The sequence below is a fragment of the Pelophylax lessonae genome (assembly GCF_965119305.1).
Source record: "Pelophylax lessonae genome assembly, chromosome: 7".
Classification (NCBI taxonomy): Eukaryota; Metazoa; Chordata; class Amphibia; order Anura; family Ranidae; genus Pelophylax; species Pelophylax lessonae.
In genome coordinates, this window is record NC_138774.1 from 234,099,004 (window position 1) to 234,124,962 (window position 25,959).

At 46.4% G+C, this 25,959-nt stretch overlaps 1 protein-coding gene across 1 annotated transcript in view; it reads left to right on the top strand.

Annotated features, from left to right (window-relative positions):
• HUWE1 (HECT, UBA and WWE domain containing E3 ubiquitin protein ligase 1) overlaps nt 1-25,959 on the top strand; it is a 484,118-nt gene that overhangs the window by 345,485 nt on the left and 112,674 nt on the right. Inside the window, exons 63-65 of the mRNA XM_082264230.1 lie at nt 4,316-4,604; nt 19,946-20,048; nt 20,519-21,062. Coding sequence (XP_082120356.1) covers nt 4,316-4,604; nt 19,946-20,048; nt 20,519-21,062 — 936 coding nt within the window. The remainder of the gene's footprint in view (nt 1-4,315; nt 4,605-19,945; nt 20,049-20,518; nt 21,063-25,959) is intronic.

Genomic DNA, 25,959 nt, shown 5'->3' on the forward strand with positions numbered 1-25,959 from the left:
TTCTGGGCCTTCTAAGGGCTCAGGGCATTGCGGTCTTGGGATATCTGGACGACCTCCTCTTAAGATCGAGTGCCAGCCAGGACCTACTGCGCGATCTGTCCACTACGGTACAGACGTTCCAGGAGTTCGGATGGACCATCAACGTACAGAAGTCAACCTTGTCTCCTTCGGTTCGTCTTCCCTTTCTGGGAATGTTTCTGGACTCCGGCAAGAACACCTTTGCTTGAGCAGAGGACAAGCTCCGGACCTTACAGGACGAGATCAGGTCCCTCAGGGACAAGCCATCCTCGTCACTCAGGACCTGCATGCGGTCCCTAGGGTTGATGGTATCGGCCTTCGAGGCGACACCCTTTGCTCAGTTTCACACATGGTCTCTTCAAGCGGAGATCCTGGCCAGGTGGGACAGACTACCTCAGTCCTTGGATCTGAGTGTCTCATTGAGTCGCCGGACCAGATTGGATCTTCTGTGGTGGCTTCAGTCCCCGGCTGTGTCAGAAGTTAAATCCTTCCATCCGTTGCTGTGGACGGTGATTACCACGGATGCCAGCCTGTTGGGCTGGGGTGGCGTCCTGGGCAACCTGTCTGCCCAGGGCACTTGGTCGGGGGAGGAATCCTCCCTTCCGATCAACATATTGGAATTGAGAGCGATCAAACTGTCTCTTCCAGTGGTCGGACCGACATTCTGTCTTGGGCCGAGACTCATGTCCCGGCAATTTCAGCAGTTCATATTCCGGGTGTGGAGAATTGGCAGGCCGACTATCTGAGCCGCCAGACCCTGGACCAGGGGGAATGGTCCCTACACCCGCAGGTCTTCCAAATGCTGTGTGCGAAGTGGGGATCCCTGGACGTGGATCTGTAAGCGTCTCGGCTAAATCACAAGGTGGAAAGATTTGTGGCAAGAACGCGTGATCTGTGGGCGGACGCCTCGGATGCGTTGGTGGCCCCTTGGCATCAGTATCTTCTGATGTATGCCTTTCCTCCGATTCAGTTGTTGTCCAGGTTCCTTCGCAGGTTAGCCTCGGAACCAAACTTGGTGATTCTAGTGGCGCCGGACTGGCCACGTCGGTCCTGGTACGCCGACCTTGTTCACCTGGCGGTCGAGCCTCCTTGGCGGCTGCCAATGCGGAAGATCTACTGTCTCAGGGACCGATCTTCCATCCTGCTTTACAGTCGCTGGCTTTAACGGCCTGGCTGTTGAAAGTCAGGTCCTGAGAGACAGGGGTCTCTCCTCAGAGGTTATTCCTACTCTTATCAAGGCTAGGAAAGCCTCATCTGGTAAAATCTATTACCGTACCTGGAAAGCTTATCTCGCCTGTTGTGAGTCCAGGGGGTTCTCCCCTCACTCATACTCGGTGACGAGATTGTTGGCTTTTCTTCAGACTGGTGTGGGCCAGCGCTTGCCGCTGGCCACGATTAAGGGCCAGGTTTCTGCACTGGCTGGTCTTTTGCAACGCCCTGTGGCGTCTCATTCCTTAATTCGCACCTTTATCCAAGGTGTGCGACATTTGGCTCCTCCCCGGAGGGAGCCTTTTCCTCCATGGGACTTGAACTTGGTTCTGTCCGTATTACAGCGTTCTCCCTTTCAAAACATCCAGGAGATATCGTTAACTCTGCTGTCTAAAAAGGTTGCCTTTCTAGTGGCGATCACTTTGGCTCGCAGGGTGTCCGAATTGGCGGCTTTGTCTTGCCACTCTCCTTATTTGGTGGTTCACAAGGATAAGGTGGTCTTGCGACCTCATTCGTCTTTTCTCCCTAAGGTGGTCTCTGATTTTCACCTTAATGAGGACATTGTTTTGCCTTCGCTCTGTGCGAAGCCCAAGCATCTTAAGGAGGTTGCATTGCATTCCTTGGATGTTAGGGCGATTAGGGTATACCTGTCGTCCACTGAGTCCTTTCGGAAATCGGATTCCCTCTTTGTCCTTCCTGAGGGACCTCGGAAGGGCATGGCCGCGTCTGCGGCGACCATTGCCAAATGGATCAGACAGACCATTGAACAGGCCTATGCTTTGAAGGAACGGGTTCCACCCTTTCCTTTTAAGGCGCACTCTACCAGATAATTGAGTACGTCCTGGGCCTACCAGCATCAGGCCTCGGTGGCCCAGGTGTGCAAGGCTGCGACTTGGTCGTCGGTGCACACCTTTTCCAAATTCTATAAGGTGGATGTTCTGACATCTGATGCCTCCTTTGGCCACAAAGTTCTCAGTGGGGCAGTGCCATAGGGGACCCTTGTTCTTTTGTGGGTCCCTGGCTGTGGGGTGTTTATCACCTGGATATTTGTTTTCCTGGGTTGTTGCTCCTGTTGAGCCTTTTCTATTTCCCAGAAGGTTCTCTTACTGTGCCTGTAAGATTCCTTTCTCTGATGTGGGTACTGCGTTGCCTTTTCTGCGGTTGCGTCTCCCACCCCTCATGTCTACACTGCTTTGGGACATCCCAATAGTGATGACTTAGAGGTGGTCGCGACTGTCGGAGGACGTAAGAGAAAACTGAATTTTTGTAAAATCTTACCGTAAAATTCCTTTCTCTGAGTCCTCCGACAGTCGCCGCCCCCGCCCCTCTTTTGGGGTTTTTTCTTGTACACCTACTGCTATTCTACCAAACTGAGTTGGGAGGGATCACTGCAGGGGGGTATTGACCAGTGGGACAGCCCCCATGGGTGTGTCTATGCTAAATGCTTTGTTCTTTTGATGAAGTCTTATGCCTAGCTACTCCTGCGGAGCGGAAGTCAATACCCAATAGTGATGACTTAGAGGTGGCGGCGACTGTCAGAGGACTCAGAGAAAGGAATTTTACGGTAAGATTTTACGGTAAGATTTTACAAAAATTCAGTTTTTTCTTTAGGTGTACCCGGGTCTCGTCCTGTACACAGCACAGGCCAGAGTGCTGTTCCATATGAGAAACTTAAGGAATTCCTGATCTCAGATTTAGGCTCTCCAGTCCAGGAGTTGTCTGACACGTTTATACTTATGAGTCTTGGGTCTGATGGTATATTTGAGGCAGTTTCCTTTCGCCTAGTCCAGATCTCGACTATGCAGTATACAATCGTTGTGGGATAAGTCTATTCAGTCCCTGGACAGACCAAAACCAGGTTGACCCAGGCTTGGTGGCTCAGGAATCCTGTCTTTGAAGTCCAGGATGTTCCTCCTTTGGAAGATCCTCATGATGGATTCATCTCTCAATCACCTGCTGGTTTCATCTTCCAATCACCATCCTGGAGCTTTGGGCGATTTGGCTGTCCTTGCAGTTTTAGATGGTTCTGCTATAGAGGGTCATCTGATCTGTGTTCATTTGGACAGCATTGTAGCAGTGGGTGGCATACATTTACCGTCAGGTAGGCACCAGGAGAGGTAGAGCGGATCCTGTCCTAGATAGAATATAAACATTATAGCCTCGTCTACTGCGTACATCCAAGGCGTGGCAATTCAAAAGCAGACTTCTCAGCCAGCAACTTCTGGACCTGAGGAAATGGCCGCTTCACACAGGTGCTTTAGAACCTTTTTCAGAAGCAGAGGGAAATCTGGTGTGACCTTCTAGCCTCCAGTTTCAACAATAAAGTGAAATGAAACGGAAGCAATACATATTTTGAAAATTGGCCCCCCAGGAGATTTTAGCCATAATGTGCTAGCGTACACCACGTATTAGCACTTTGTTAAACCTAACTGGGAAGCGATCCCCTCCAGTGCTGCACAGTCAGTGCTCCTGTCTGTTCAAGGCACTTTCATCTTCTCTCACTTCCTTCCGGGTTCTGGCTACTGGATTGACTGGGCTGCTGTGATATCTTTCGCGTGCATTGGCTTGGGAGTCGCATTGTCATAGAACAGCTATGTAGTCGCATTGTCACAGAACAGTGCTGTCATGCAAATGTACATTGAGTGTCCCATGTGTGGCTCATTGTACACAAAAGTAGGTAGGGAGAAGTTAACAGAATACATTGAGGTCTCTTCTGTCATTAGTTACCTGTCAGCATTTTGTAGATTTTTAGGTCTAGTTCTGCTATTGGACAGGTTTTTACTCCAGATACATGAATTCTGTAGTGGAATCCGTGGCCTAAAGGTAAAATATATCCTGTGTAGATCAGGAGGAAAACATTTAGGGGGTTTTTCGCTGTAAAATCTTTTCCTTGCAGTCCATTGAGGGACACGGGTCCCACCCTTCTGAGTTCATGATCATGCTTCTGGTACTTTGCTACAGATAAAAGCATGCTGGTGGTAGTAGTTGGGGGGAGGGGGGGTTATGAGTTCTTGTATCCCTCCATAGACTCCAAGTAAAGCATTTTACAAGGACTATTAAAAATATATAGCTTTTTTTTTTGGCACAGGTTTTGGCACAGCAAAGAGCAGAACAGCAACGGCGAGAACTTGCGCAAAGCACCACCTCAGACACCCCAATGGATCCGGTTACCTTCATTCAAACTTTGCCATCCGATCTACGCCGCAGTGTGCTAGAGGACATGGAGGACAGTGTTCTAGCAGTCATGCCCCCTGACATTGCAGCAGAAGCACAGGCTTTGCGCAGGGAGCAAGAGGCTCGGCAGAGGCAACTCATGCATGAAAGACTCTTTGGTCATAGCAGCACTTCAGCACTCTCTGCTATCCTCAGAAGTCCAGGTAAAATAGACTTAGTAGTCATTCGTAGCTGTAAATCTAGTTACAAAGTAGAGGTTTTTAATTTACTTTTAATTCACTTCTGTATTTAAATTATTGGCTTTTTCATGTTAATACTTAGAGTAAAGGGATTTGAAAATTCAACTAGCAGAATTGGTATTCTTGTTAGCAGGCATGCATAATATTCCCAGTTCCCTAGGAGATCTGTTCAAACCAGTCTAGATTTATTCTACAAGTGCCAGTTGGTGCCCAAATTAAGTCTCATAGCTGAACTATGAAATCTCCCACTCATCCCACTCTGTGCAGGTGATTGAGTGAAGCTGAATGGGAGGAAGTTGGGATCAAGGTAAAAAATTAGAATGAATGTGTAGAGAGGATGAACTTTTAGCATAACGTAAAGTTGTAGATTTCTAAAAAGGGTAGCAGCTACCCAAAATTATATAATAAGCGTACATCACAGAACACAAGTTAATTGTGACGACTTGGGTTATTGTGCCACCTTTAGGTGAATGGACATTGGCCAAAAAAGGCTGGAATCCCTGCCCAGGCATAAACCCTTACACTTTAGCTAGGACTCAGTTTTGTGTCTGAAGGTAATAGATGCCTCCCCATGTTTTTTAAAGACCTCTTTTTGTTTTGTTTTTTTGGAACTTTGTTCCCACATCTGATCCTCCCACTGCTTCCAGCAGGCCAAAAGGAACTGTAACGAGATACCACATACAAGAGTCTGGATGGTCTGTAATGTCTGCTGTTTGGTGCTGAACCCTGTGGCGTTGCTGGCAGGGTGCTCTAGATGTTCAGGTCAATGATTCTTCTGGAGTAGAGTTTAGGTCAGAGTGAGGTGACTCCTATAGAGCATAAGCAATCAGCCTTGGGCTCCAAGTAAAAGCTTATGATGCCTCGGTTTTGTAAAAACTGGACCCATAGTCCTTTGGTTCTGGGTGCAAATCTATCCTCCTGTGAAGGAGAACCTGCACTGGTGCAAGTGGAGAGACATCTGTGTGGTGGACTTAGGTAGTTACAGATGACTGCTTTCCTCCTCCATAGTGTATGCACTCAAGAGCATCTTTAGATCCATAAAGTACAGTTTTCTTTTATTTATTACAGGTATTTATATAGCACTGAATGTAACTAAGTAGCCAACCATTTCCCAAGTACTTTACATATATATTGTACATTCAGATCAGTCCCTGCCCTTAAGGAGTTTACAATCGAATGTCCCTAATTTACATTCGTACACATATTAGGACCAATTTAGACAGGAGCCAATTATCCTACCAGCATGTCCTTGGAATGTTAATATAGACCAGAGTACTCAGAGGAAACCCACGCAGGCACAGGAAGAATATGCAAAATGTATGGTAGTGCCATGGATGGTATATGGACCGACTAACCACTTAGCCTTGTGGTGAAAATTACTAGTGTTTAGAGCATAGACAATCGCTTGGTGCGCTGAAAACTTTGCTGTGCTGAAAAGCAGACTTGCGGATATTAATATGCGCCAATAACCCCTTCTACTGAAAAGTACAATGTACAGCTCTTTTTTTATAAAGTTATCCTAGTGCGCTCGGCGACAGAGAGAAACAGTTAATAAGCTGGATCACGGTCAATGTCCATAGAAGCAGTCCTGCCCAAGGCAGCACTTTTGTTTATTTTATGCAAAAAATATTACCGTAAAGGGTAGGCCGCACCCCTATATATGTCACAAAAAAATAAAGGAAAGAAAAAAGTGGGGTTTTGTAGGCCACTGAGATGATCAGAATATGGTACAACACAGCAAGTTTGTTTAAAAACGCATGTTTATTTGTCAAATTCTTTCTCGTAAAAAGGCATGTGCAAGCATGCTCTAAAGACATACATATAACATATAATATAAAAAACAAGAACACGAATTAGGATAACCAAGTGGGTGGGTCTCAACAAGAGAAGGTGGAAAATGGTCCCTGCGCAGCCAACGTGTTTCGATTGGTTTTGCTTCTTCAGGGCTTAAGAGACCAAGAAACCAACTAGCGTTCTGTAAGGTATATGAGAAAATAATGCAATAAATATACAGTATATAATTATCGTATAACAAAATATATGGTGTCATGCTGTATAATATATATAACAAATCATAATGATAGAGAAGTATAGTGCATACTGACCCCTCGTGTGTAAAATCATGCGGCGGACGACAGTTCCGTGAGTAAACTCAAGTTGTATAGCAGGCGTGGACTTTATGTAGAAATGCATTAATGATGGGATAGTGTATACATCTCTTTATATTGTGTATGTACAAACAAAGTCTTGGGGTGCATGTGCATGCATATGTAGAGCACACGCTGTATTAATATACATTTAAAATGCCCCAATGCTATAACAATATTAGCATTCTTTTGGCCGCAAGGTTTTGCAGGCTGTAGTTTGAGAGAACCCCTTTATTTTGGTTTCTCTTTGAGGTTTTGTTTGTTTCGGGGGAGCTCCAGTTTCTGGTTGGCTATGTTGGCCATTGGGGCATTCAGGTTTTTTGTTCCTGTCTTGTTCCCACCCCTCATGTTTTTACTGCTTTGGGACATCCCTAAAGTCTGATTAAGCAGAGCTGCATCTGTCGATGAACAATAGAGAAGACTGGATTTAGACGCAGCCTCCTCTCCATGACCTGAGTGGATTATGCTGCCACCTGCAAGTAGTCTAGGCAGTACAAAACTTTTAACATGTACACGCCCACCTGGTCGTCCCTCCAGGCATAACCGCCACAGCCCAGCACATCAGTTTGTTTCTGCCTAGAGAAGGAATAAGACCTAGGTTTCCTGCTGGGACTCCGGTCTCCGTTTTTTTATTCTTTTCAGAATATTTTCTTTTTTATTTCTCTTTACTCGCTAGCTAGTGTTCAGGGAAGAATTTTCCTGATGATCTACAAGCAACGATGCCGGCTGGGGCTTCACACTGGATAATCTAGATCCTTATGGGGCCCCCCAGTCTGGCCTACGAGCGTTAGCAGGTTATAGTCCCGACCTTGGCCTAGCCACGACAGTGCCCCTTTTTCGGATGGGGACGAGCCTACGAGCAGATGCCTTGCGGGGATGCGACGACCTGGAATGCCCTGAGTCGCAGCATATCCCTCGGCTAACAGCACCCCCACTTCAGGTGGGAGGCAGTCTGTCCGGAGCAGAGCCCACCCGGTCCATGGTATGTTGAGTAAATGTGCCCCCCTTGCCCCTGCTGGCCTTGGGGGGGATGTGGGCCCTCTCCTGGGGATAATGGGATTTGTGCCTCCCAAAAGATCAACCTGGTGGCCTGCCTGGTCTGTGTGCCCTCTCCTCACCTTGTCCCTGTGGTGGCCGTGCGTCTGGAGCGCCTGGCGCCTTGGAAGGGGGGGGGGGGGGAGTAACGGGCTTGCTGGTCCCTGTTGTGGTTCCTGAGGCCTTCATGTGTCGGTCCCTAGCCGCATGGTTAGGCGTGGGCGCCGCCATCTTAAGTTTGGGCAATGTGAATTTTTCCCCAAAGACTTGTATGGGGCAGCCATTTTCCCTGTAGCTTCCTATTGATATGTATGGGTATGCATTTTGTGTAGCTTTTGTGCTATGCTGAGCAGTGTGACCTTACTCAGGCGACATAACTTCCTGTCCATTTGTTTCCTGCTACTGGCCGAGGTAACTTCCTGTCTCTTTCCATGCTGCTGGAAAAATCAGGAGGACGGCTTGTCTGAGGTGGTACAGTACTTGGGGTCCCTGCTGGCATATTCCTACACTTTCTGCTGTCAGTTTAAAGGGGTTCCCTGCAGACCACTGCGATCGCTGGTGGATACCACCATCTGCGCTCTTAAAGCCACAGTACCTTGTTTTTTTGCAAATTGCAATATGGAGTCCCAAACTGTGCATTCACCCTTAGGCCCACTCTGTGCGTCTCCCACACAGTCCGGTTCGCAGTCGCTGGCCGCGATTTCAGCAGCCCTGGAAAGCCTGGCGACTAAAGTTGATTTAGTCATGAAATAGGTTGATAGCCAAAAACGGCCGCTGCCTTCTCCATCTATGGAGGTGTCCTCTGATTCAGAGGCTGGTGGGATCGTCCCGGACACCCCTACCTGAGGGGTTGCTGTCCTCGCAGTCAAATGGTGGAGAGGACCTGCCCTCTTCAGCTGCAGCGCGGAAACGCGCATTAGTGGAAGCCCTGATTATTTCAGTATGGGATACCTTGTATGCAGCTTGCTTTTGGCTCTCCGAAGTCCCTGAAAGCTGACATGGTCTTCCCTTGTCACGACACTTTTCACGATATTGTGAATGACCAATGGCGGTGCGTTAAGCACGTGTTAGTGGTGCCAAAACGCTTTAAACGCCGATACCCTTTTTTCTGAAAAGGTTTCCAACCATTGAACGGTGCTGCCTAAGGTGGAACATCCTGTTTCCAGATTAAACAAATCCTTCCCTTGTGTCTGTGGAGAATTTTCCTGTTTTTACGGATCCAGTGGACAGGCGGATCGAATCCCTTTCGCGCCATCTTCATGCGTTCCATTTTGAAACCGGCTTTTGTGTCTGTTAGTCTTACAGACTGTGACAGAATGGATTAGGGGTTTGCGGGAGTCTTTGGACCCCGAGACTGTTCCTCCGTAACGGTTTGACCAGTTGATCCAGGCTCAGGTGTTCATGTGTAATGTGTCTATAGATGCGGCTCCCCTGGTGGCCAGGGTTTCGGCCGTGGACATTGTTTTAAGACGAATGGTTTGGTTGAAAAGCTGGTCGGCTGTCGAAGCTTCTAAGAAAGCCCTGGCTGATCTCCCCTTTCTGGGAGCATGGTTGTTTGATGACTCATTGGATGAGTTAATCAAGGGTCTGACTGGCGGGAAGAGTACTCTTCTTCCTCAATCCTCCAAGGGTAAGACACCCCGTACTAAGCGGGGTCTCTCCTTTTCTGCTCATAACTGTTGTTTTTTTCGTGCCTCCGAGGAGCAAGAAAAAGGTACACCTTCTGGAGGAACTAAGAAGCCTTGGGGCAAGGCCGTTCAGTCCGGTGCTGCAGACAAGTTCTCTTCAGCATGAAGGGGTGCCCTCACCCGTCTCAGAGGTGGGGGGATGTCTGTGCTTCTTTCAGGTACCCTGGACTTCTTCATTCTGGACGATTGGGTTCGCAAACTGATTTTCTCTGGGTACAAGATCGAATTCTGGTCCCAGCCAGGGGACAGGTTCTTTCAGTCAAATCTGCACCGGTCTCCGGAGCATTTGAAGGATATGCGGGAAGCTGTGCAAAATCTCCTGGCTCAAGGGGTGATTGTGCCGGTTCATCCGCAGGAACGCTCTCAAGATTTCTATTCAGACCTGTTCACGGAGCCCAGAAAGGAGGGCAAAGTGCATCCAATCCTGGACTTCAAGGCTCTGAACCGCCTTGTGCGGGTGCAGAAGTTTCGAATGGAATCAATTCGGTCGGTGGTGGCATTTTTGAATTGGCGGAATTTTATGGCTTTCATCAATCTGATTCCTCTGCTTTGCGGTGACAGTGGAGCACTTTCAGTTTGTGGCATTACCCTTTGGTCTCACATCGGCTCCGAGAGTTTTTACCAAGGTCTTAGCCCCTGTGCTGTCCTTGTTATGTCGACGGGGTATCTCCATTGTGGGATATCTGGACGATCTCCTGTTAGCAGTCTCTCATTCGGATCTGCTGGACGTTTTCCTTGCAAATTCAGACCCTTCAGGAATTCAGGTGGATGATCAATTTCCACAAATTTGCCCTGACAACGTCCGTGCGGATCACTTATTTGGGGCTGATCCTCGACTTTGCTCTGGCGAGGGTCTTCCTTCCCCTTCTCTAGCTGCAAAAGGGTGGTCTGATTGCTGCTGGAACCTGATCAGGCCTCATTGTGGGCTTGCATGAGGGCCCTGGGTCTGATGGTTTCAACCTTCGAAGCGGTACCATTTGCTCAGTCTCACACGAGACAGTTGCAGAAAGAGATTCTGGCAAAATGGAACAGAGATCCTCAGTCCTTGGACCTCAAGATTCGGTTGAGCCATCTCACGAAGTCAGCTCTTTGTTGCTCCAGGCACTAAGGCAAGTCCTTCCTGCCGGTGTTTTGGGTGGTGGTCACCACGGACGCCAGCCTGTCAGACTGGGGTGGAGTGCTGGGGAAGCTCTGTGCCCAGGGAACTTGGACGACGGAATAGTCTTCCTTGCCGATTAGTATTCTGAAGCTGAGAGCGATCAAGCTCTGCCTGCTTCTCTGGAGTCGGCTATGCAGCTGTCCGTTTGGGGTTCAGTCGGACAATGCCACGGCCGTGACTTGCATCAATCAGCAAGGGGGCACCAGGAGTGCCCTGGCAGCCAAGGAGGTGGCCGAGATTCTGGTGTGGGCTGAACACAATGTTCCAGCGCCTTCTGCAGTCCACATCCCAGGTGTGGAGGATTGGCAGGCGGATTACCTGAGTCATCAGGTGTTGGATCAAGGGGAATGGTCCCTTCAACTTGAGGTGTTTCATCTCCTGTGTTCCCTGTGGGGAACCCTGGACGTGCATCTGTTTGCGTCTCGCCTCAATAGGAAAGTTCAAAGGTTTGTGGCGAGGTCTCGGGATCCTCTGGTCAGTAGCTCCTGCTCTATGCCTTCCCTCCGCTCGTTCTCCTGCCAAGGTTTCTTCGCCGGTGACGATGGTAGGCATTCTGGACATTCTGGTGGCACCAGACTGGCCTCGGCAGTCCTGGTATGCAGAACTAGTAAAAATGGTCGTGGATCCTCCATGGCGTCTTCCTCCTGAGGGAAGATCTACTGTCTCAAAGACCGATCTTCCATCCTGCTTTACGGTTGCTGGCTTTAACGGCTTGGCTGTTGAAAGCAAGGTGTTGAGGGATAGCGGTCTCTCTGATTCAGTGATTCCTATCCTTTTGAAGGCCAGGAAGTCGACATTTAGTAAGATCTATCATCGTACGTGGAAATCGTACATTGCATGGTGTGAATAGCTGCAGCTGCACCCTCGCTTGTTCACTATAGCTAGGGTTTTGTTGTTTTTGCAAAAAGGGGTTGAGCAGCACTTGGCGTTGGGCACTACCAAGAGCCAGGTGTCAGCCTTGGCTATTTACTTCCAATGTCCGTTGGCTATTCAGTTTAATTTGCACTTTCATTCAGGGGATGCGTCATCTGGCTCCTCCGGAGATCCCCGTTACCGCTGTGGGATCTTAATCCGGTTTTGTCTGTTATTCAAAAGCCTCCTTTTGAAAATATTAGGGAGATTTCTCTGTTTTCTTTGTCGCAGAAGGTTGCCTTTTCTAGTTGCTATCACTTCTGCCCGCAGAGTCTCTAAGTTGGCGGCGTTGTCCTGTCCGCCTTATTTGGTGGTCCACAGGGATAAAGTGGTCCTCCCACCTAATCCGTCCTTTCTTCCTAAGGTGGTGTCGGACTTTCATCTGAATGAAGACATTGTGTTGCCTTCCTTATGTCCTAAGCCTAAACATCAGATGGTACTTTACCACATCTAAACTGCATGCCATCTTCTTCCCCTATCTGCTATAGAGGATGTGATGCCCCGGGATCATTAACCCATATTTTTTGGGAATGTGACAAGATATCCTTTATTTAGCAACAACTGGATAGTTTTGCCTCCAAAATCTCTAACAGGCAAATAAACCCCACTCTCCCCAATTGTCTTTTATTCACTTTGATTCCTGATTTGTCTGTTCCTCAGATGAGACTTAAGCTGGATACACACTATCCAACTTTTGTGGTTAGATTTCCTTCAGATTTACCTTTTCTATGTAGTGCAAGGGCCTGCCATATTGCATACAAATTGAAAGTGTTTAGATTTGACCTCATATTATATGGTTTTGGTAAATCTAAAGGAAAAAGTCTTCAGAAAATCTTATAGTGTGTATGGCCCATTATTCACTCTATATGTGTTGCCATACATTGGCTGATTGCAGTAAATTGGAAATCCTCTTCGTTCCCACGGGCCCAATTAAAGTCTAGACTCTCTTTGATTAAACAAATGGAAAAAAATTTCCATGTAATTCATAATTCAACAAAATTGTATAACAAATGGGAACCTTGGTTTGATCACTCTAACATTCTATTTCTACCAATGGGTTCCTAATCCCAAATCTATCTTTACAACGTGAATGTAAAAGATGAAGTTGGTATTTTGTAGACAAGTTTGTAAGGCAGCGACTTGGTCGTCTGTGCACACACTTCCAGAATTTTACAAGGTGGATTTGTTGACATCTTCGGATGCCTCTTTTGGCTGCAAGGTTTTGCAGGCTGCTGTTAAGAGAATGTTTATTTGTTATTCTCTTGGGGGCCTTTTACCTGGGTGAGCTCCTGTTGTTTGGTTGAGCTCCATGTTGCCCGGTTGGCTAGGTTTAGCCATTTTGGAGTTTCCCACCCGTCATGCCTATACTGCTTTGGGATGTCCCACTCGGCTCATGAAGATGAGGCTGCGTCTGTCGATGGGCGTTAGAGAAAATACGATTTTTGTAAAATCTCTGTCCATCGACAGATGCAGCACCCGCCCCTCTGTATGGGGATGGTTCTTTTGTCTTCACTGCTTGCAACTAAAGTGATGTGCTGGGCTGTAGCCGTGGGGGTTATGCCTGGAGGGACAGCCCCATGGACGTGTACATGTTAAAGGTTTTATACTTAATAGACTACTCCTGCAGGTGGCAGCATAACCCACTCAGCTCATGGAGATGAGGCTGTGTATGTCGATGGACATCAGAGGAAAATATTTTACTGTAAGATCTTACAACTTATACTAAAATCCTTTTCTCTTTAGTTCATCGATAGATGCAGCACCCGCCCATCTGCTTTTTGAGTTATGGGGTTTTTCTGTCACTGCTTGCAACACAACTGTTTGAGTATAGCAGAGCCTGAGGGGTTATACCTGCTGACACAGCTTCTATAGGCGTGGACAAGTCTTTATTCCACCTAGTGCCCATCCCTAGTGGGAGGAGCATAACCCTATAGTCTTTGATCAAGCAGAGCTGCGTCTTTCGAACTTCAGAGAAAAGGATTTTACGGTAAGTTCTTTTTAAAATCCAGTTTTTGCCAATAGTTCCTCATTAAGCTTGCACCTTGCTACAGTTTAGGAAAACTTACTGCTTCTCTAGAATAAATGGCTGTCTGAACCCAGGTCATTGGTTTCCAGTTATTCTAAACCTACCATCTTGGCCAGGGAGAACATGATATGCCAATATTGTAAAACTCCTGGCAGACATGCTATGAGCTCTTCCAGATCTGCCAGACTAACTGTTGTAGGGTTTACTGTTCCATTCGGTTTTACAGTCGCTCACTTTGACAGCATGGCTATTGAAGTCCAAGTCCTAAAGGACAGTTTTTCTGATTTTGTATTTTCTATCCTTCTCAAGGCTAGAAAGTCAACCCCTAGGACAGTGTACCATTGTATATGGAAGGCTTATTTCACCTGGTGTGTAGCTCATAGGTTTAATCCCCAACAGTGCGTTGTGAGGTATATTTTGGCCTTTCTACAGTCTGCTGTGGAGATGTCTCTGGCTTTGAGTACCATCAAGGGACAAGTCTTGGCTTAGCACATACTTTTCAGAGATCAATCGCATCGCATTCCTTCGTTAAAGCCTTGTGCAAGTTGTCAAATGCATTTTGTTCCTTCTCTGCTGCCCTTGCCTTCTCCTTGGTGACTATAAAATGGAAGTAAACCCTCCTATCGTTTTTAGACAAGACTGCTGCAATCTTGGCCTCTGTTTAATTTGCAACTGCCATGATGCTGCACATATGATCCTTTATGAAACCAGACATTGGATGGTTTGACAGTTTGGTTGTAAGGACATCCAATGTGACAGGTAGAATTTCTGGCATGCCAAGAATGGTAACTTTTTTAAAACTATCAAATCTATGGGTTTACTTCTGCTTTAATTTGGTCTGCTCTGTTTTGTAGTCTCCTCCTTTTTAACCTCCTAAAAAGATTGCCTTGTCGGTTAAGTGCAAGGTAGTCTCCTTTGATGGCCATTACCTCGACTCGCATGGTCTTGATAATGGCTGTGTTTTTCTGCGAGGAACCCCTGATCCTCATTAAATCCAAAGGTGGTTTCTTCATTCCACCTCATCAGGACATTGTGTTGCCATCCTTTTTATTCGAGAAAGGCCCATTCCACCCGGAGTGTCAGTGCTTCCTGGGCCATTCAGCATGAAGGTTCACTTGTTCAGGTTTGCAAGGCTGCTGCCTGGTCTTCTAACATGTTTACTATGTTCTACCAGATTGGTATTTTTGCCTCCTGAAGGCGCTCGTTGTGGCCAGAAAGTCTTGCAGGAAGCTTTGTAATTGAGGTTTCCCAAAATTTGGTTTGTGGATTTTGTATTTTTTTTTACCTTGTTGCTGTGTTGTCCTTCACTCATGTTCAGTGCCTTAGGATATTCCACATACATTTTCTTGTAGCCCATGTGCTGTGGAAGTTCGGCGGCCATCTTGGTACACCCGAGCTGCCATTTTGCGGTGGATTCCTATTGAATTTCAATGGCAACCATGTTCAGGGAGTCCCCAGAGGCATTTTTTTTTTGTGGTGGTGGAGCCCCTCCCTAGTGCTCACACAAGTTTTTCTCTGATTGAGATCGCTGCAGGCACATGCTGTGCAGAAGTTCTGGGCCTTCCTGGTACATCTTTGGTATGGGTGGTGAGGCTGGGGGTTCTCTCTCTGCTGGGGGTCTCTGTGCGTTCTGCCTGATTACTTGGGGGCGCTCTAACTAGGGCTGCAACTAACGATTATTTTAATAATCGATTAGTTGCCGATTATTTTTTCGATTAATCGGATTAAAATAAAATAAAAAAATCAATATGCCTTTTTTTTCATTTATTTAAAATAATAATGAGCAAACAGAGTGTTAGTGCCGGTTCACACTTGTGCGATGCTGGAAGGCTGCGTATTCGCAGCCTGTTCCTGCATCGCATCTGCACAAGAGGCAGTTCACACTGCCATATGCGATATGCAGGGGTGTCAATTAAATGTTAACGACACCCCCAATTTTATCGCATATCGCAGTGCGATCTGACAGTTCACACAGAATCGGATCTCACAAGTGTGAACCACTGTGCGATCTGATCCTGATGCAGCTGAAAAAAAGGGTCATGTGCGACTTTTGTGCGGGTGCAGTGCGAATCAGCACACCCGCAGTAGTGTGAACCAGCACTTGATGCCGGTTCACACTTGTGCGGTTTGCGAGATCGCATGTAATTCGGAGCGCACTGCTCCTAAATTACATGCGATCTCATGTGCGGATGCGAGTTCAGCCAATACACTTTGTATGGCTGAATTCGCAACGCATCTGCAACAAACTCGCACATGAGGCATCTTTTGAGCCGCCTCGGGATCGGATCGCACAGTGGTTCACAGTTGTGCGATCCGATCCTGTGAGAACTGTCAGATCGCACTGCGATATGCGATCAAACTGGGGGTGTCGTTAACATTTGACACCCCCTGCGTATCGCATATGGCAGTGTGAACTGCCTCTTGTGCGGATGCGATGCGGGAACACGCTGCATATTCGCAGCCTTCCCGCATCGCACAAATGTGAACCAAGCCTTATACCAAAACTGTTTTTTTTTTTTTTTTTTCTTAAGCTCCTATATACTGTAAATAATATAATAAATGCTTATCTAGATAAGAGTTAATATTCCTTATAAGGTGCAATATTATAATAGAAAAATAAGTGAATAAAAACATCCATGTCAGCCATAGATATGAAATAGGGAGCATAGAAAGACCCCCTTTATGTGCTATATGGACGTTTTTAGTCACTTATTTTTCTATTAGAATATTGCACTTTATAAGGAATATTAACTTTTATCTGGAGAAGCTTTTATTATATTTTTTGCATTGCATGGACAGTCACAGGACACTGTAGCTCTAATCTCGGCACTCACGTTAACTTCTGCTGCTTCTGTCCTCTTTTCTGCTCACCTCGATATGACTGACTCCCTCACTGACATCAGCTAGAGGGCGGAGAGGAAAGGAGGAGGGAGGAGGGGGGGAAGTCACGGAAGTGCAGAGCTGTGAGAGAGACAGTGAATGCAGCCGTCGGCTTCACAGAGCAGACAGCTCGCTGACAGGCGGGGAAACTTCACAAAGCAGCACAACTAATCGACGGAGCAACTAATCGATAATGACAATCGTTGACAACGATTGTAATTATCGATTTAGTCGATTAGTTTCAGCCCTAGCTCTAACGCGGTGGGACATTTAAAATAGTGTTTTTGTTTTTTTACTTTTTGCTCTGGGGTTCCCCTGGTGCAACATGGACCCGGCGGAACATTTTCCCCATCTGACCCCCTCATGGAGGCCGCAGGGTCCTCCGGATCCCAGCTATCCATAGATGCACTGCTGGCAGTCTTGGAATGATTTGTTTCCCGGGTGGAGGTGGCCTGTAAAGGGCGAGGTGCCCAAAAAAACGCACCCCCACCTACCCCTGCCTCATCTGATGTGTCAGATTCTGAATCTGATTCAGCCACCGCAGACATGGGTCTCCCTGCCGGGTCTACCTCCTCGCACCCTGTCTCCTCTGATAAGGAGGATGACACCAAGTAGTTCCGGTCCTGAATTTGGAACGTTTTCAGGGATTTTGCTCAAACTTGTTTAGGGTCCCCAGGAAGGAGGGCAAAGTGCGTCCAATTCTGGACCTAACATCGCTGAATTGCTTTGTGCGAGTTCTAAAATTAGAGATGGAATATGTTCGCACAGTGGTGGCTTTCCTACACCAGGGGTATTTCATGGGCACCATAGACATCAAGGATGCCTACCTTTACATCCCAATATGTGCAGAACATCAACGGTTTCTGCGTTTTTTGCCGTGTGATCACTATCAGTTTGTTGCATTACCCTTTGGTCTCACCTCTGCTCCTCAGGTCTTCACAAAGGTGTTGGCTCCGGTCCTGGCTTTTACGCCAGCGGGGGATATCGGTCCTGGGTTACCTTGACGATCTGCTTCTCTCTGCGGTGTCTCTCACGGCGCTGGTGACAAACTTGGAAATCACCATGATAACTCTGGAGGAGTTCGGGTGGATTGTGAACCTCCAGAAGTCGTCCCTGGTTCCTTCAATGAGATTGGACTATCTGGGCCTGACTTTGGGTTTGTCCTTAGCCAGGGCGTTTCTTCGGAAAAAAACTTCAAAAGCTCCTGACTGCCAATCAGCTATTGCTGTCCTGCAACTGGTCGTCCTTTCAGACTTGTATGAGAGTTCTGGGACAGATGGAGTCGTCTTTCGAGGCGGTACCTTTCGCTCAATTTCACACGAGAATACTCCAAAAGGAAATCCTCCTCAAATTGAACAAATCCCCTGGACAATCAAATCCAGCTGAGCCAGGTGACCAGGGGGTCGCTGATATGGTGGCTTCGGTCCCCGACGCTCAAACAAGGAAAATCCCCATATATTGGACAGTGATCACCACGGATGTCAGTCTATCTTGGTCGGGAGGTGTTCTAGGCAAGCTTTCTGCTCAAGTGGTGTGGTCTTTGGAAGAATCCAGGTTACCGATCAATGTTCTGAAGCTGAGAGCGATCAGTCTTTGCCTAGTTTACTGGACAAGAGTACCTTTGGGGCTGTCAAGTGTGCATTCAATCGGACAATGCCACAGCGGTCGCTTATGTCGATCGCCAAGGGGGCACCAGGAGTGTCCTGGCGGCCTTAAAGGTGGCAAGCATCCTTCGTTGGGCGGACTGTTTTGTTCCAGCTTTCAGCGGTTCACATTCCAGGAGTGGAAAATTGGCAGGTGGATTACCTCAGTCGGCAGGCCTTGGCTCCCAGGGAATGGTCTCTTCATCCAGGGGTGTTCCAGCAGCTGTGCCTTCTTTGGGGCACTGAAGACCTAGATCTTTTGTCGTCTCGGATCAACAGGAAAGTACAGAGGTTTGTGGCCCGCTCTCGGGACCCTCTGACAGATGCCATATATGTGCTGGAGGCTCCGTGGGGTCAGTATCAGCTGATGTATGCCTTTCCCACTCTCAAGTTGCTGCCAAGATTTCTTCGCAGGATTGAGGCGGAAAGGGATTATGGTCATCCTTGTGGCTCCAGGTTGGCCTCGCCGAGCTTGGTACGCCGACCTGGTCAGGCTAGTCGCGGACGCTCCTTGAAGACTTCCTCTTTGGGAGGATCTACCGTCTCAAGGGCCGATCTTCCATTCTGCTTTACGGTAGCTGGCTTTGACGGCTTCGCTGTTTAAAGCCATGTGCTGGACAGGGGATTGTCTGATTCAGTGATTCCCACTCTGCTTAAAGCGTCAAAAGTGACTTCTAGAATGATCTATCATCGTATGTGGAAGTCTTGTATTGCGTGGTGTGCGGCTCTTGGCCTAAGCATCCTAACGTACTCATGGTTATTAAAGCTTTTTAGTGAATTTAAAAAAAGCAGCACTGAGGATGGTGCTTGTTTAATGAAAAGAATCCTGTTATATTGAAATCTTCAGTCCTCATCCCCTGGATACCACCCGTGATCTTCAGCTGCTGTGGGAGTTAGTGTTTGTAAACCTAAAAATATAAAAACCATTGCACGGCATCTTTAATGTGTTTGTACTTGATTTTTTGTATTACTTTTGTTGTTGGTGTTTGCTCTTTTTCGCTTTTACCTGGTTGATTCTGCCCCTCCTCATGATAGTAAACTGATCATGCTAAGCATAGCAACCCATCCGTGCTAGTGTGGTCAGCTTAGGTTCTCTGTCATCCCGCCCTGCAATCACGCAACATGTTTGACTTTTGGGGTTAGTGTACACAACCTCCCAGATCCCTCTGGCCTTAACTGACAGCTGTTTCCACTCTGCTGCCTGTCCTCTCCTCTTTGTGAAGCTGCTTTCCAGACATTTCAGAAGTGTCTGCTCGATTCACGCCCACCAGCAGGTCATGTGATCGCTGTTTATTCCTGAGTGATTAATGGACCTACTGGTGGGTGTGTATAGAGTGGGGCAGACACCTCTGACAGAAAGAGGAGAGGAGGAGGTGCTAGAGGGGAAACTGCTGTCAGACTGTTTACGCCCGCCAGCAGGCCCAACAGTAATCACATGACCTGCATTTGAGCAGCCAAAAAATGTATGAGGCAATTTATAAAAAAAATTAAGAAACATCTAAATTTTTGAATCATTAAAGGCTTAAACTGAACTATTCAGAAGGTTTAGTATCACTGAGTTTTACAACTACTTTAATATGAGTGGCTGCACCTGTGACACACATTCATCAAAAGCGCTGACACACTTTCTGCCCACGTGTTCCATACATAGAAGCCCTACTATCTCTTCCTACTATAAAAAGTGCTCTCTAAATGTAAGAGGAAAACCTTTTCATCTGCCTGTCTTCCATTTATAGATTGATTTTCTTGACTGTTAAAAAAAAAAAAACTGCTAGTAGAAGAAAAAATTACTGACGTTTAATTTTGCCTTTCTAGCATTTACAAGCCGCTTAAGTGGAAACCGAGGGGTTCAGTATACACGGTTGGCAGTGCAGAGAGGAAGCACCTTCCAAATGGGAAACAGCAGTACCCACACAAGGTAAGAGTAACTCAATCCCACTGATCACTGGGTCTGCTACAGTTTTCCCTCTTTAAACATAGCTGATCATGAGTTGTTACATGAAGTACATGTACAAAAAAAAATTGTATTTCATTTCTAATTTGCCTAGTTTTCTAATTTGTCCTAATTAGACCTAGGATTTTATTATTTTTCCAAGCTGTATTGTGAGAAGGCAGTCGACTAGCTTTTTCAGAAATAAAGTGTACAATGGCAGCCTTCATATTAACGTCATGACAGGTTTACTTTCAAGCTGAACTGGAGGCCAACAGCTAAATGCAAAGTTAATTATATGTATATATGGGGGTTGTTTTACCTACCAAACAAATTTGTATAGCTCTGATTTTTCTCTGCGACAGTTGAGTAACACTTAGAAGTCTTGTCCTTTCCCCAGCCTGGTAAAGCTGGTTAATAAGTGAAAATATGCTAACCTTGTCTCTCTTTTTTTCTAGGCCTGCAGGCAGTAATGTGGACAGTTTGCTTAGACTACGAGGGCGACTTTTGTTGGATCATGAAGCTCTCTCATGTTTGCTTGTACTGCTCTTTGTAGATGAGCCAAAACTTAACACCAGCCGTTTGCACAGAGTCTTGAGGAACCTCTGCTACCATGCACAAACCCGAAACTGGGTTATCAAAAGCCTTCTGTCAATCCTGCAACGCAGCAGTGAGAGTGAACTCTGCATAGAGAGTCCCAAGAGTTCTTTAAGTGGCCCTGATAAAAAGGGTGCTGCTAAGGCTTGTTCTTCCAGCCACGATAATCGTCCTTTAGAACTACTGCACAAAATGGAATCCAAAAACTCCAATCAGCTCTCTTGGCTCTCTGTTTCAATGGATGCTGCCCTTGGATGCCGAACAAACATATTCCAAATCCAGAGGTCATTGGGACGCAAGCACACAGAGAAGCATGCTGCTTGTGGCTCTACTGTTCATATCCACCCTCAGGCTGCCCCTGTGGTGTGCAGGCATGTGTTGGACACACTTATACAGTTAGCCAAGGTGAGTGGAAATGTGGTTGAAAAAATAAAATCTATGATGCTTTAGAAAAACATAGCTACAAAGACATACTCCTACTTCTAGCAGATGACCCCTGGCAGTTTGCTGTCTCAGGGCCCTCTATTCCATCCTGCTTTCCAGTCTTGTGCTCTAACAGCATGGCTGTTGAAACCCAGGTCTTAAGAGATAGAGGGGTATCTGAGTCTTACTCCCACCCTGCTAAAAAGCTAGAAAAGCCACTTCCAGTAAGATCCACTATTATGTTTTGGAAATCCTTGCCTGGTGTGAGAACAGTCAATTCAGTCTCAGAGATTACTTGGTGAGTTGCCTTCTTGCCTGCCTTCAATCAGGTATTGACCAGAATTTGAACTTAAGCACGTCTAAGGGTCAGATTTGGCCTTGTTCATTCTTTTTTAAAGGCCTATGTAGCACCCTGTACTTCATGGGATCCTAATATACAGCAGAAAAACTACTCTTGCGCATAAGTGTGATGGCCCAGTCTTTATATTAGTGATGGTTTACTTCTCTGGATACTGTTTATGGCCTTGCTGCCCTCTAGGACTGGGTATATCTTTGCTGTCACTAGAGAAAAAGAAAAGAGGGCGCACCTGCCTAGTGCATTATCACAAATTTTATTTTGTATAAAAATATTAAAAACTACTCACAAGCATGTAGATGGAAATGCTCTGAGGAAAAAGGTAAACCTTTTGAAAGGCATCAGCCAGCAGGGTACACTGTGTGGTCTCCCCTGTCATCTGGAGATTGCTGGTTCCAAGACTGTATAGCTACGGGACAGTGACCTGTAAATGCATATTTTCACTTGCATGCTTGTGAGTAGTTTTTAATCTTTTTATACAAAATAAATGTATTTGGGATAATGCACTAGGCTGGCGCCCTCTTTTTCCCGAGATCCTAACTTGGTTCTCTTATGCCCAGCAGAAACCATAATTTAACCTTTTTAGATATTTTTCTTTAGATTACTACTTTGGCCTCTTTTAGACATGTCGAGGGGGAAAGAAAAGGGAGGTTTATGGCGCTGATAGTCCATGATCAGTGTAGTATCCCGATAAAGAAAGTCCAGAGGAGCCAGGTGCAGAAAGAAGTGACACACACCCTCCACCTTCCAGAGTGGCCTCTCACCTCAATAATCTTAAATGCAGGCACAGCAAAACACTTCTCATGGTTAAAAGCCCCCAGACTCCAGCCTCAAAGCTCTCCTTCCATGCATCAAAGGACATCAGTGGAATGATTCCCCAAATAGGCTAAGCGCCTCCCAAGCTCATGTATAGGGTTCTTGTGTGAATCACTCCAGTATACAAGGTAACGTATAGGAAGAAATGCCCAAAATAGTGTAATACTGACTACTTTATTGAACACAAGCAAAACATAAGTGGCCTCTTACTTGGATCCAGGATAATGTGCAGCAAATACAATGTATCAGCGATCCGGCCGGGACAGTGAGACTGGCTCCGTCACGGTCGGTGTCTTCCGTATCAGCGGGTGACGTCAGACGCTTCCTCTTCCCTCCGCACGCGTATCGCCTCCGTGGGTGGAGGCTTCGTCAGCGGTGTTGAGGATTGGCTGAGCGTCACCCGATATATACTCCTCCCACGTAGGTGATTGGTCAAACCTCCGTAGTGGTTTCTATGGCAACCCTAACGCCGGAACTCGACCGGTTTCCGGCTCTTACACCTAACCATAGGAAATATAGCTGCCGAGATCGGAACAAGAGAGGCTAGTAATCCCTTGTATTCCTTAAGGTAAACAAAAAGGCGCCACATATCCTAATTAAAACCTACGTGGGAGGAGTATATATCGGGTGACCTGGCTCCTCTGGATTTCCTTTATCGGGATACTACACTGATCATGGACTATCATCCCTAGACCCCCCCCCCTTTTTTCACCCACTGTTTACCTATTTTACTAGGGACTTTTTAGTATGTTTTAGCGCTGCACTGTTTTTTCTATTTATTGATCCTGTTTGTGAGGTTGTGTTACTGAACCTTGTAGTGTCCAGCTGCTGTTAGATTTGCTTGAGCGCTGATATTTTATATCATTTTAGGTTTATGGCGCTGCCTAATATTAAAGGGAGTATAGCGAGACTGACAGAATTGAGTGATTAAATTAATAATGGAAATATACAATTAACAAAATCCAAGGTGCAATTAATCTTAGTAAAAGTACTGAGTGAAAAAAGACAATACCTGTATAGCTATTACGATGATTGTAGAGTGACATGATGAAAAAACAATACTGTGAATAGCATACCTAAAAAGTATGTATAATGTGCCAAAGTGCAGTGTATCACAATGAAGTGATGGCTTGTGCAAGTTTGCAATAAAACATAAATATAGCAGCTCCAAGCAATTTAAGTGACAAGTGTAAAAAAAAAAGTGACTTCAGTGCAAACCAAGTCATAAACAGTCCATATAAGAAAAATTAGGCAAATGTTTATATTGGTAAATGATGATCTTCAAGGGTGATTGGTGGACGTGAAAAATACTTGTGCTCCCCTCACTCCCAGGACCTCACTCGCCAGATAAGAGAACCCCAACAGGGATAGCAGGCATCACTGTTTATGGGGGTTGTTCTCATGTATATACCCAGTTATAGACCACGATGCCGACAGATGGCAAGTGTAGAACACATATTTCCCGGATGTGAGAGAATAAAAGAATCTTCATAGTGCAGGAACATTTGTTTCAATTATATTTATCTAAATTAATCTTACTGACAAGCATAGACTAACAAAGGCAGTAAAAACCGGTAAATCAAATCTTTCCGGATATGACACATCCCACCCTGAGTGCTCCAACAGTGCGGATGAATCCTCTTCCACTGGAGCCATGCATGAAACGGCGCAGGTGGAGGCAGTGTTTGTGTCAGTGCAGGAAACTTTAAAGTTGGAGGACTCGGCTACTGCTGAGTTGGTTTAATGCCAGTGCAGTTTAGCACCTGCAGATCATCCAAGGTGACTATGGTGTTTCCCATTTCTGCCTATTTTGAAGAGATTGTCGGTAGTCAGTGGGGATCCCCGAAATGCATTGTTGAAATACCGAAGCGTTTTGCTAGGGGATATCCCTTTGAGGAGTCTCTCTTGAAGAAGCTGACGTTTCCACCTGCACTAGGCAGGACAAAGGTTTATCACGCCTATGGGGGCTGTCCCTGCAGGCATAACCTCACACACTTGCTACAGTAGTCAGTTTTGTTTCTGCCTCGTTTAGGAATAGTAATAAAGAAAATATGACCAGCGCTACGGACTAGATGTTTGGGAGAAAAATACAATAGATAGAGGTATAAGCTGCCCCAATCAAACCTTAGGTGTAAGGTGCAAGTGTTTAAAAGGAAATGTGTGAAGATTGGTGGTGGCGCTACCTCTGAAATAAAGGCAACCGTATAAATAATGCCCCTTTGAAGTGTGAGGGGAGGTATATCGGTCAAAATAACCCACAAATGGTGCAATAACTAAAAATAATAATAAATAGAAATAGATAACAAAGATGTATTCAAATCAAACAATAAATGCGAAAAAACTATATATAAACCGATGGCCGCGGCAGTTGACGTCATTGTGACGAAACGCGCAGGGCGGAGTCTCCGACGTCAAACGTCACTTCCGGTTGTCGGCCGTGGAACGCGGAAGCCTCCCGGCGAACACGACTTTTTCTGATCCTGATCTACTGTACGAGTGAGTCTACTACGCCGCTTATGTATAACTGTGTGTTACTACTATTCACCATGGGGTATTTTTCCTTTTATGTGAGCACTCAGGGCACCCGCCGCTGACCTCTCTGACTGCTCGTTCATCTCGAAGAGGAACATCCCCATACATCAGCATACAGGTTGTACCAAGCTATTTGCGCCACCTAGTGGCCACTCGTTGGAATTCCACTTATCCACTTTCTTTTATTTATATTTTTTTCACTCACGCTGATACAGATGTACGTGGCACATTCATAGTTCATTTGGAAATCACTCACATATCTCCGGTTGTGGGTCTTTTGTCACGCCATCGGTTTATATATAGTTTTTTCGCATTTGTTTGATTTGAATACATCTTTGTTATCTATTTCTATTTATTATTATTTTTAGATATTGCACCATTTGTGGGTTATTTTGACCGATATACCTCCCCTCACACTTCACAAGGGGCATTATTTATACGGTTGCCTTTATTTCAGAGGTAGCGCCACCACCAATCTTCACACATTTCCTTTTAAACATTGTTTAGGAATAGGACCTAGTTCCCTGCTGGGACTTCGGTCTTCGCTATTAATAGGGAAAGTTTTTTTTTTTTTTTTGTGATTTTTTTTATTTTTTTTCCCCCACTGGAAAAACTACGAGTTCCTGGAAAACTGCGAGCAATAGCCGGCTGTGGTTTCGGACTGGATATTCTAGATCCTTACGGTCTCCCAGCCTGGCCATTGAGCATGAGTAGGTTATAGTCCAGAACTAGGCCTCGCCACGACAGAGCCCTGATGGATGGGGACGAGCCTGCAAGTGGATGAGTGTTGCTGGGACGCAATCGACCTGGAACGCCCTGAGTCTCAGCTTTACACCCTGGTGGAAGGTGGTCTGTTTGGAGTGGCGCCCACACGGTAGCATGGTATGGTGAGTAAATCCGCCCCCCCCCCCATTCCTCTGGCGGTCTCGGGGTGGACGTAGGCCCCTCCCGGGAATAGTCGGACGCTTGGGGCTCCCTCGGTTTTCCTGACCTGTGGGATGTTAGGCCTAACCCCTCCAAGCATATTCACCTACCCACAGCAGGTCCTACCTCCGGGGGGTGTAAATATCACGGCAGCGTTTTCTCTGCTGGGGGGTGCCTTGTCCTGGGGGGGTTCCTTCCTAGGGATCCTCTGAGGCCACTTGTCTGGGACCCTCTTGTGGGGGGCCGTCTTTG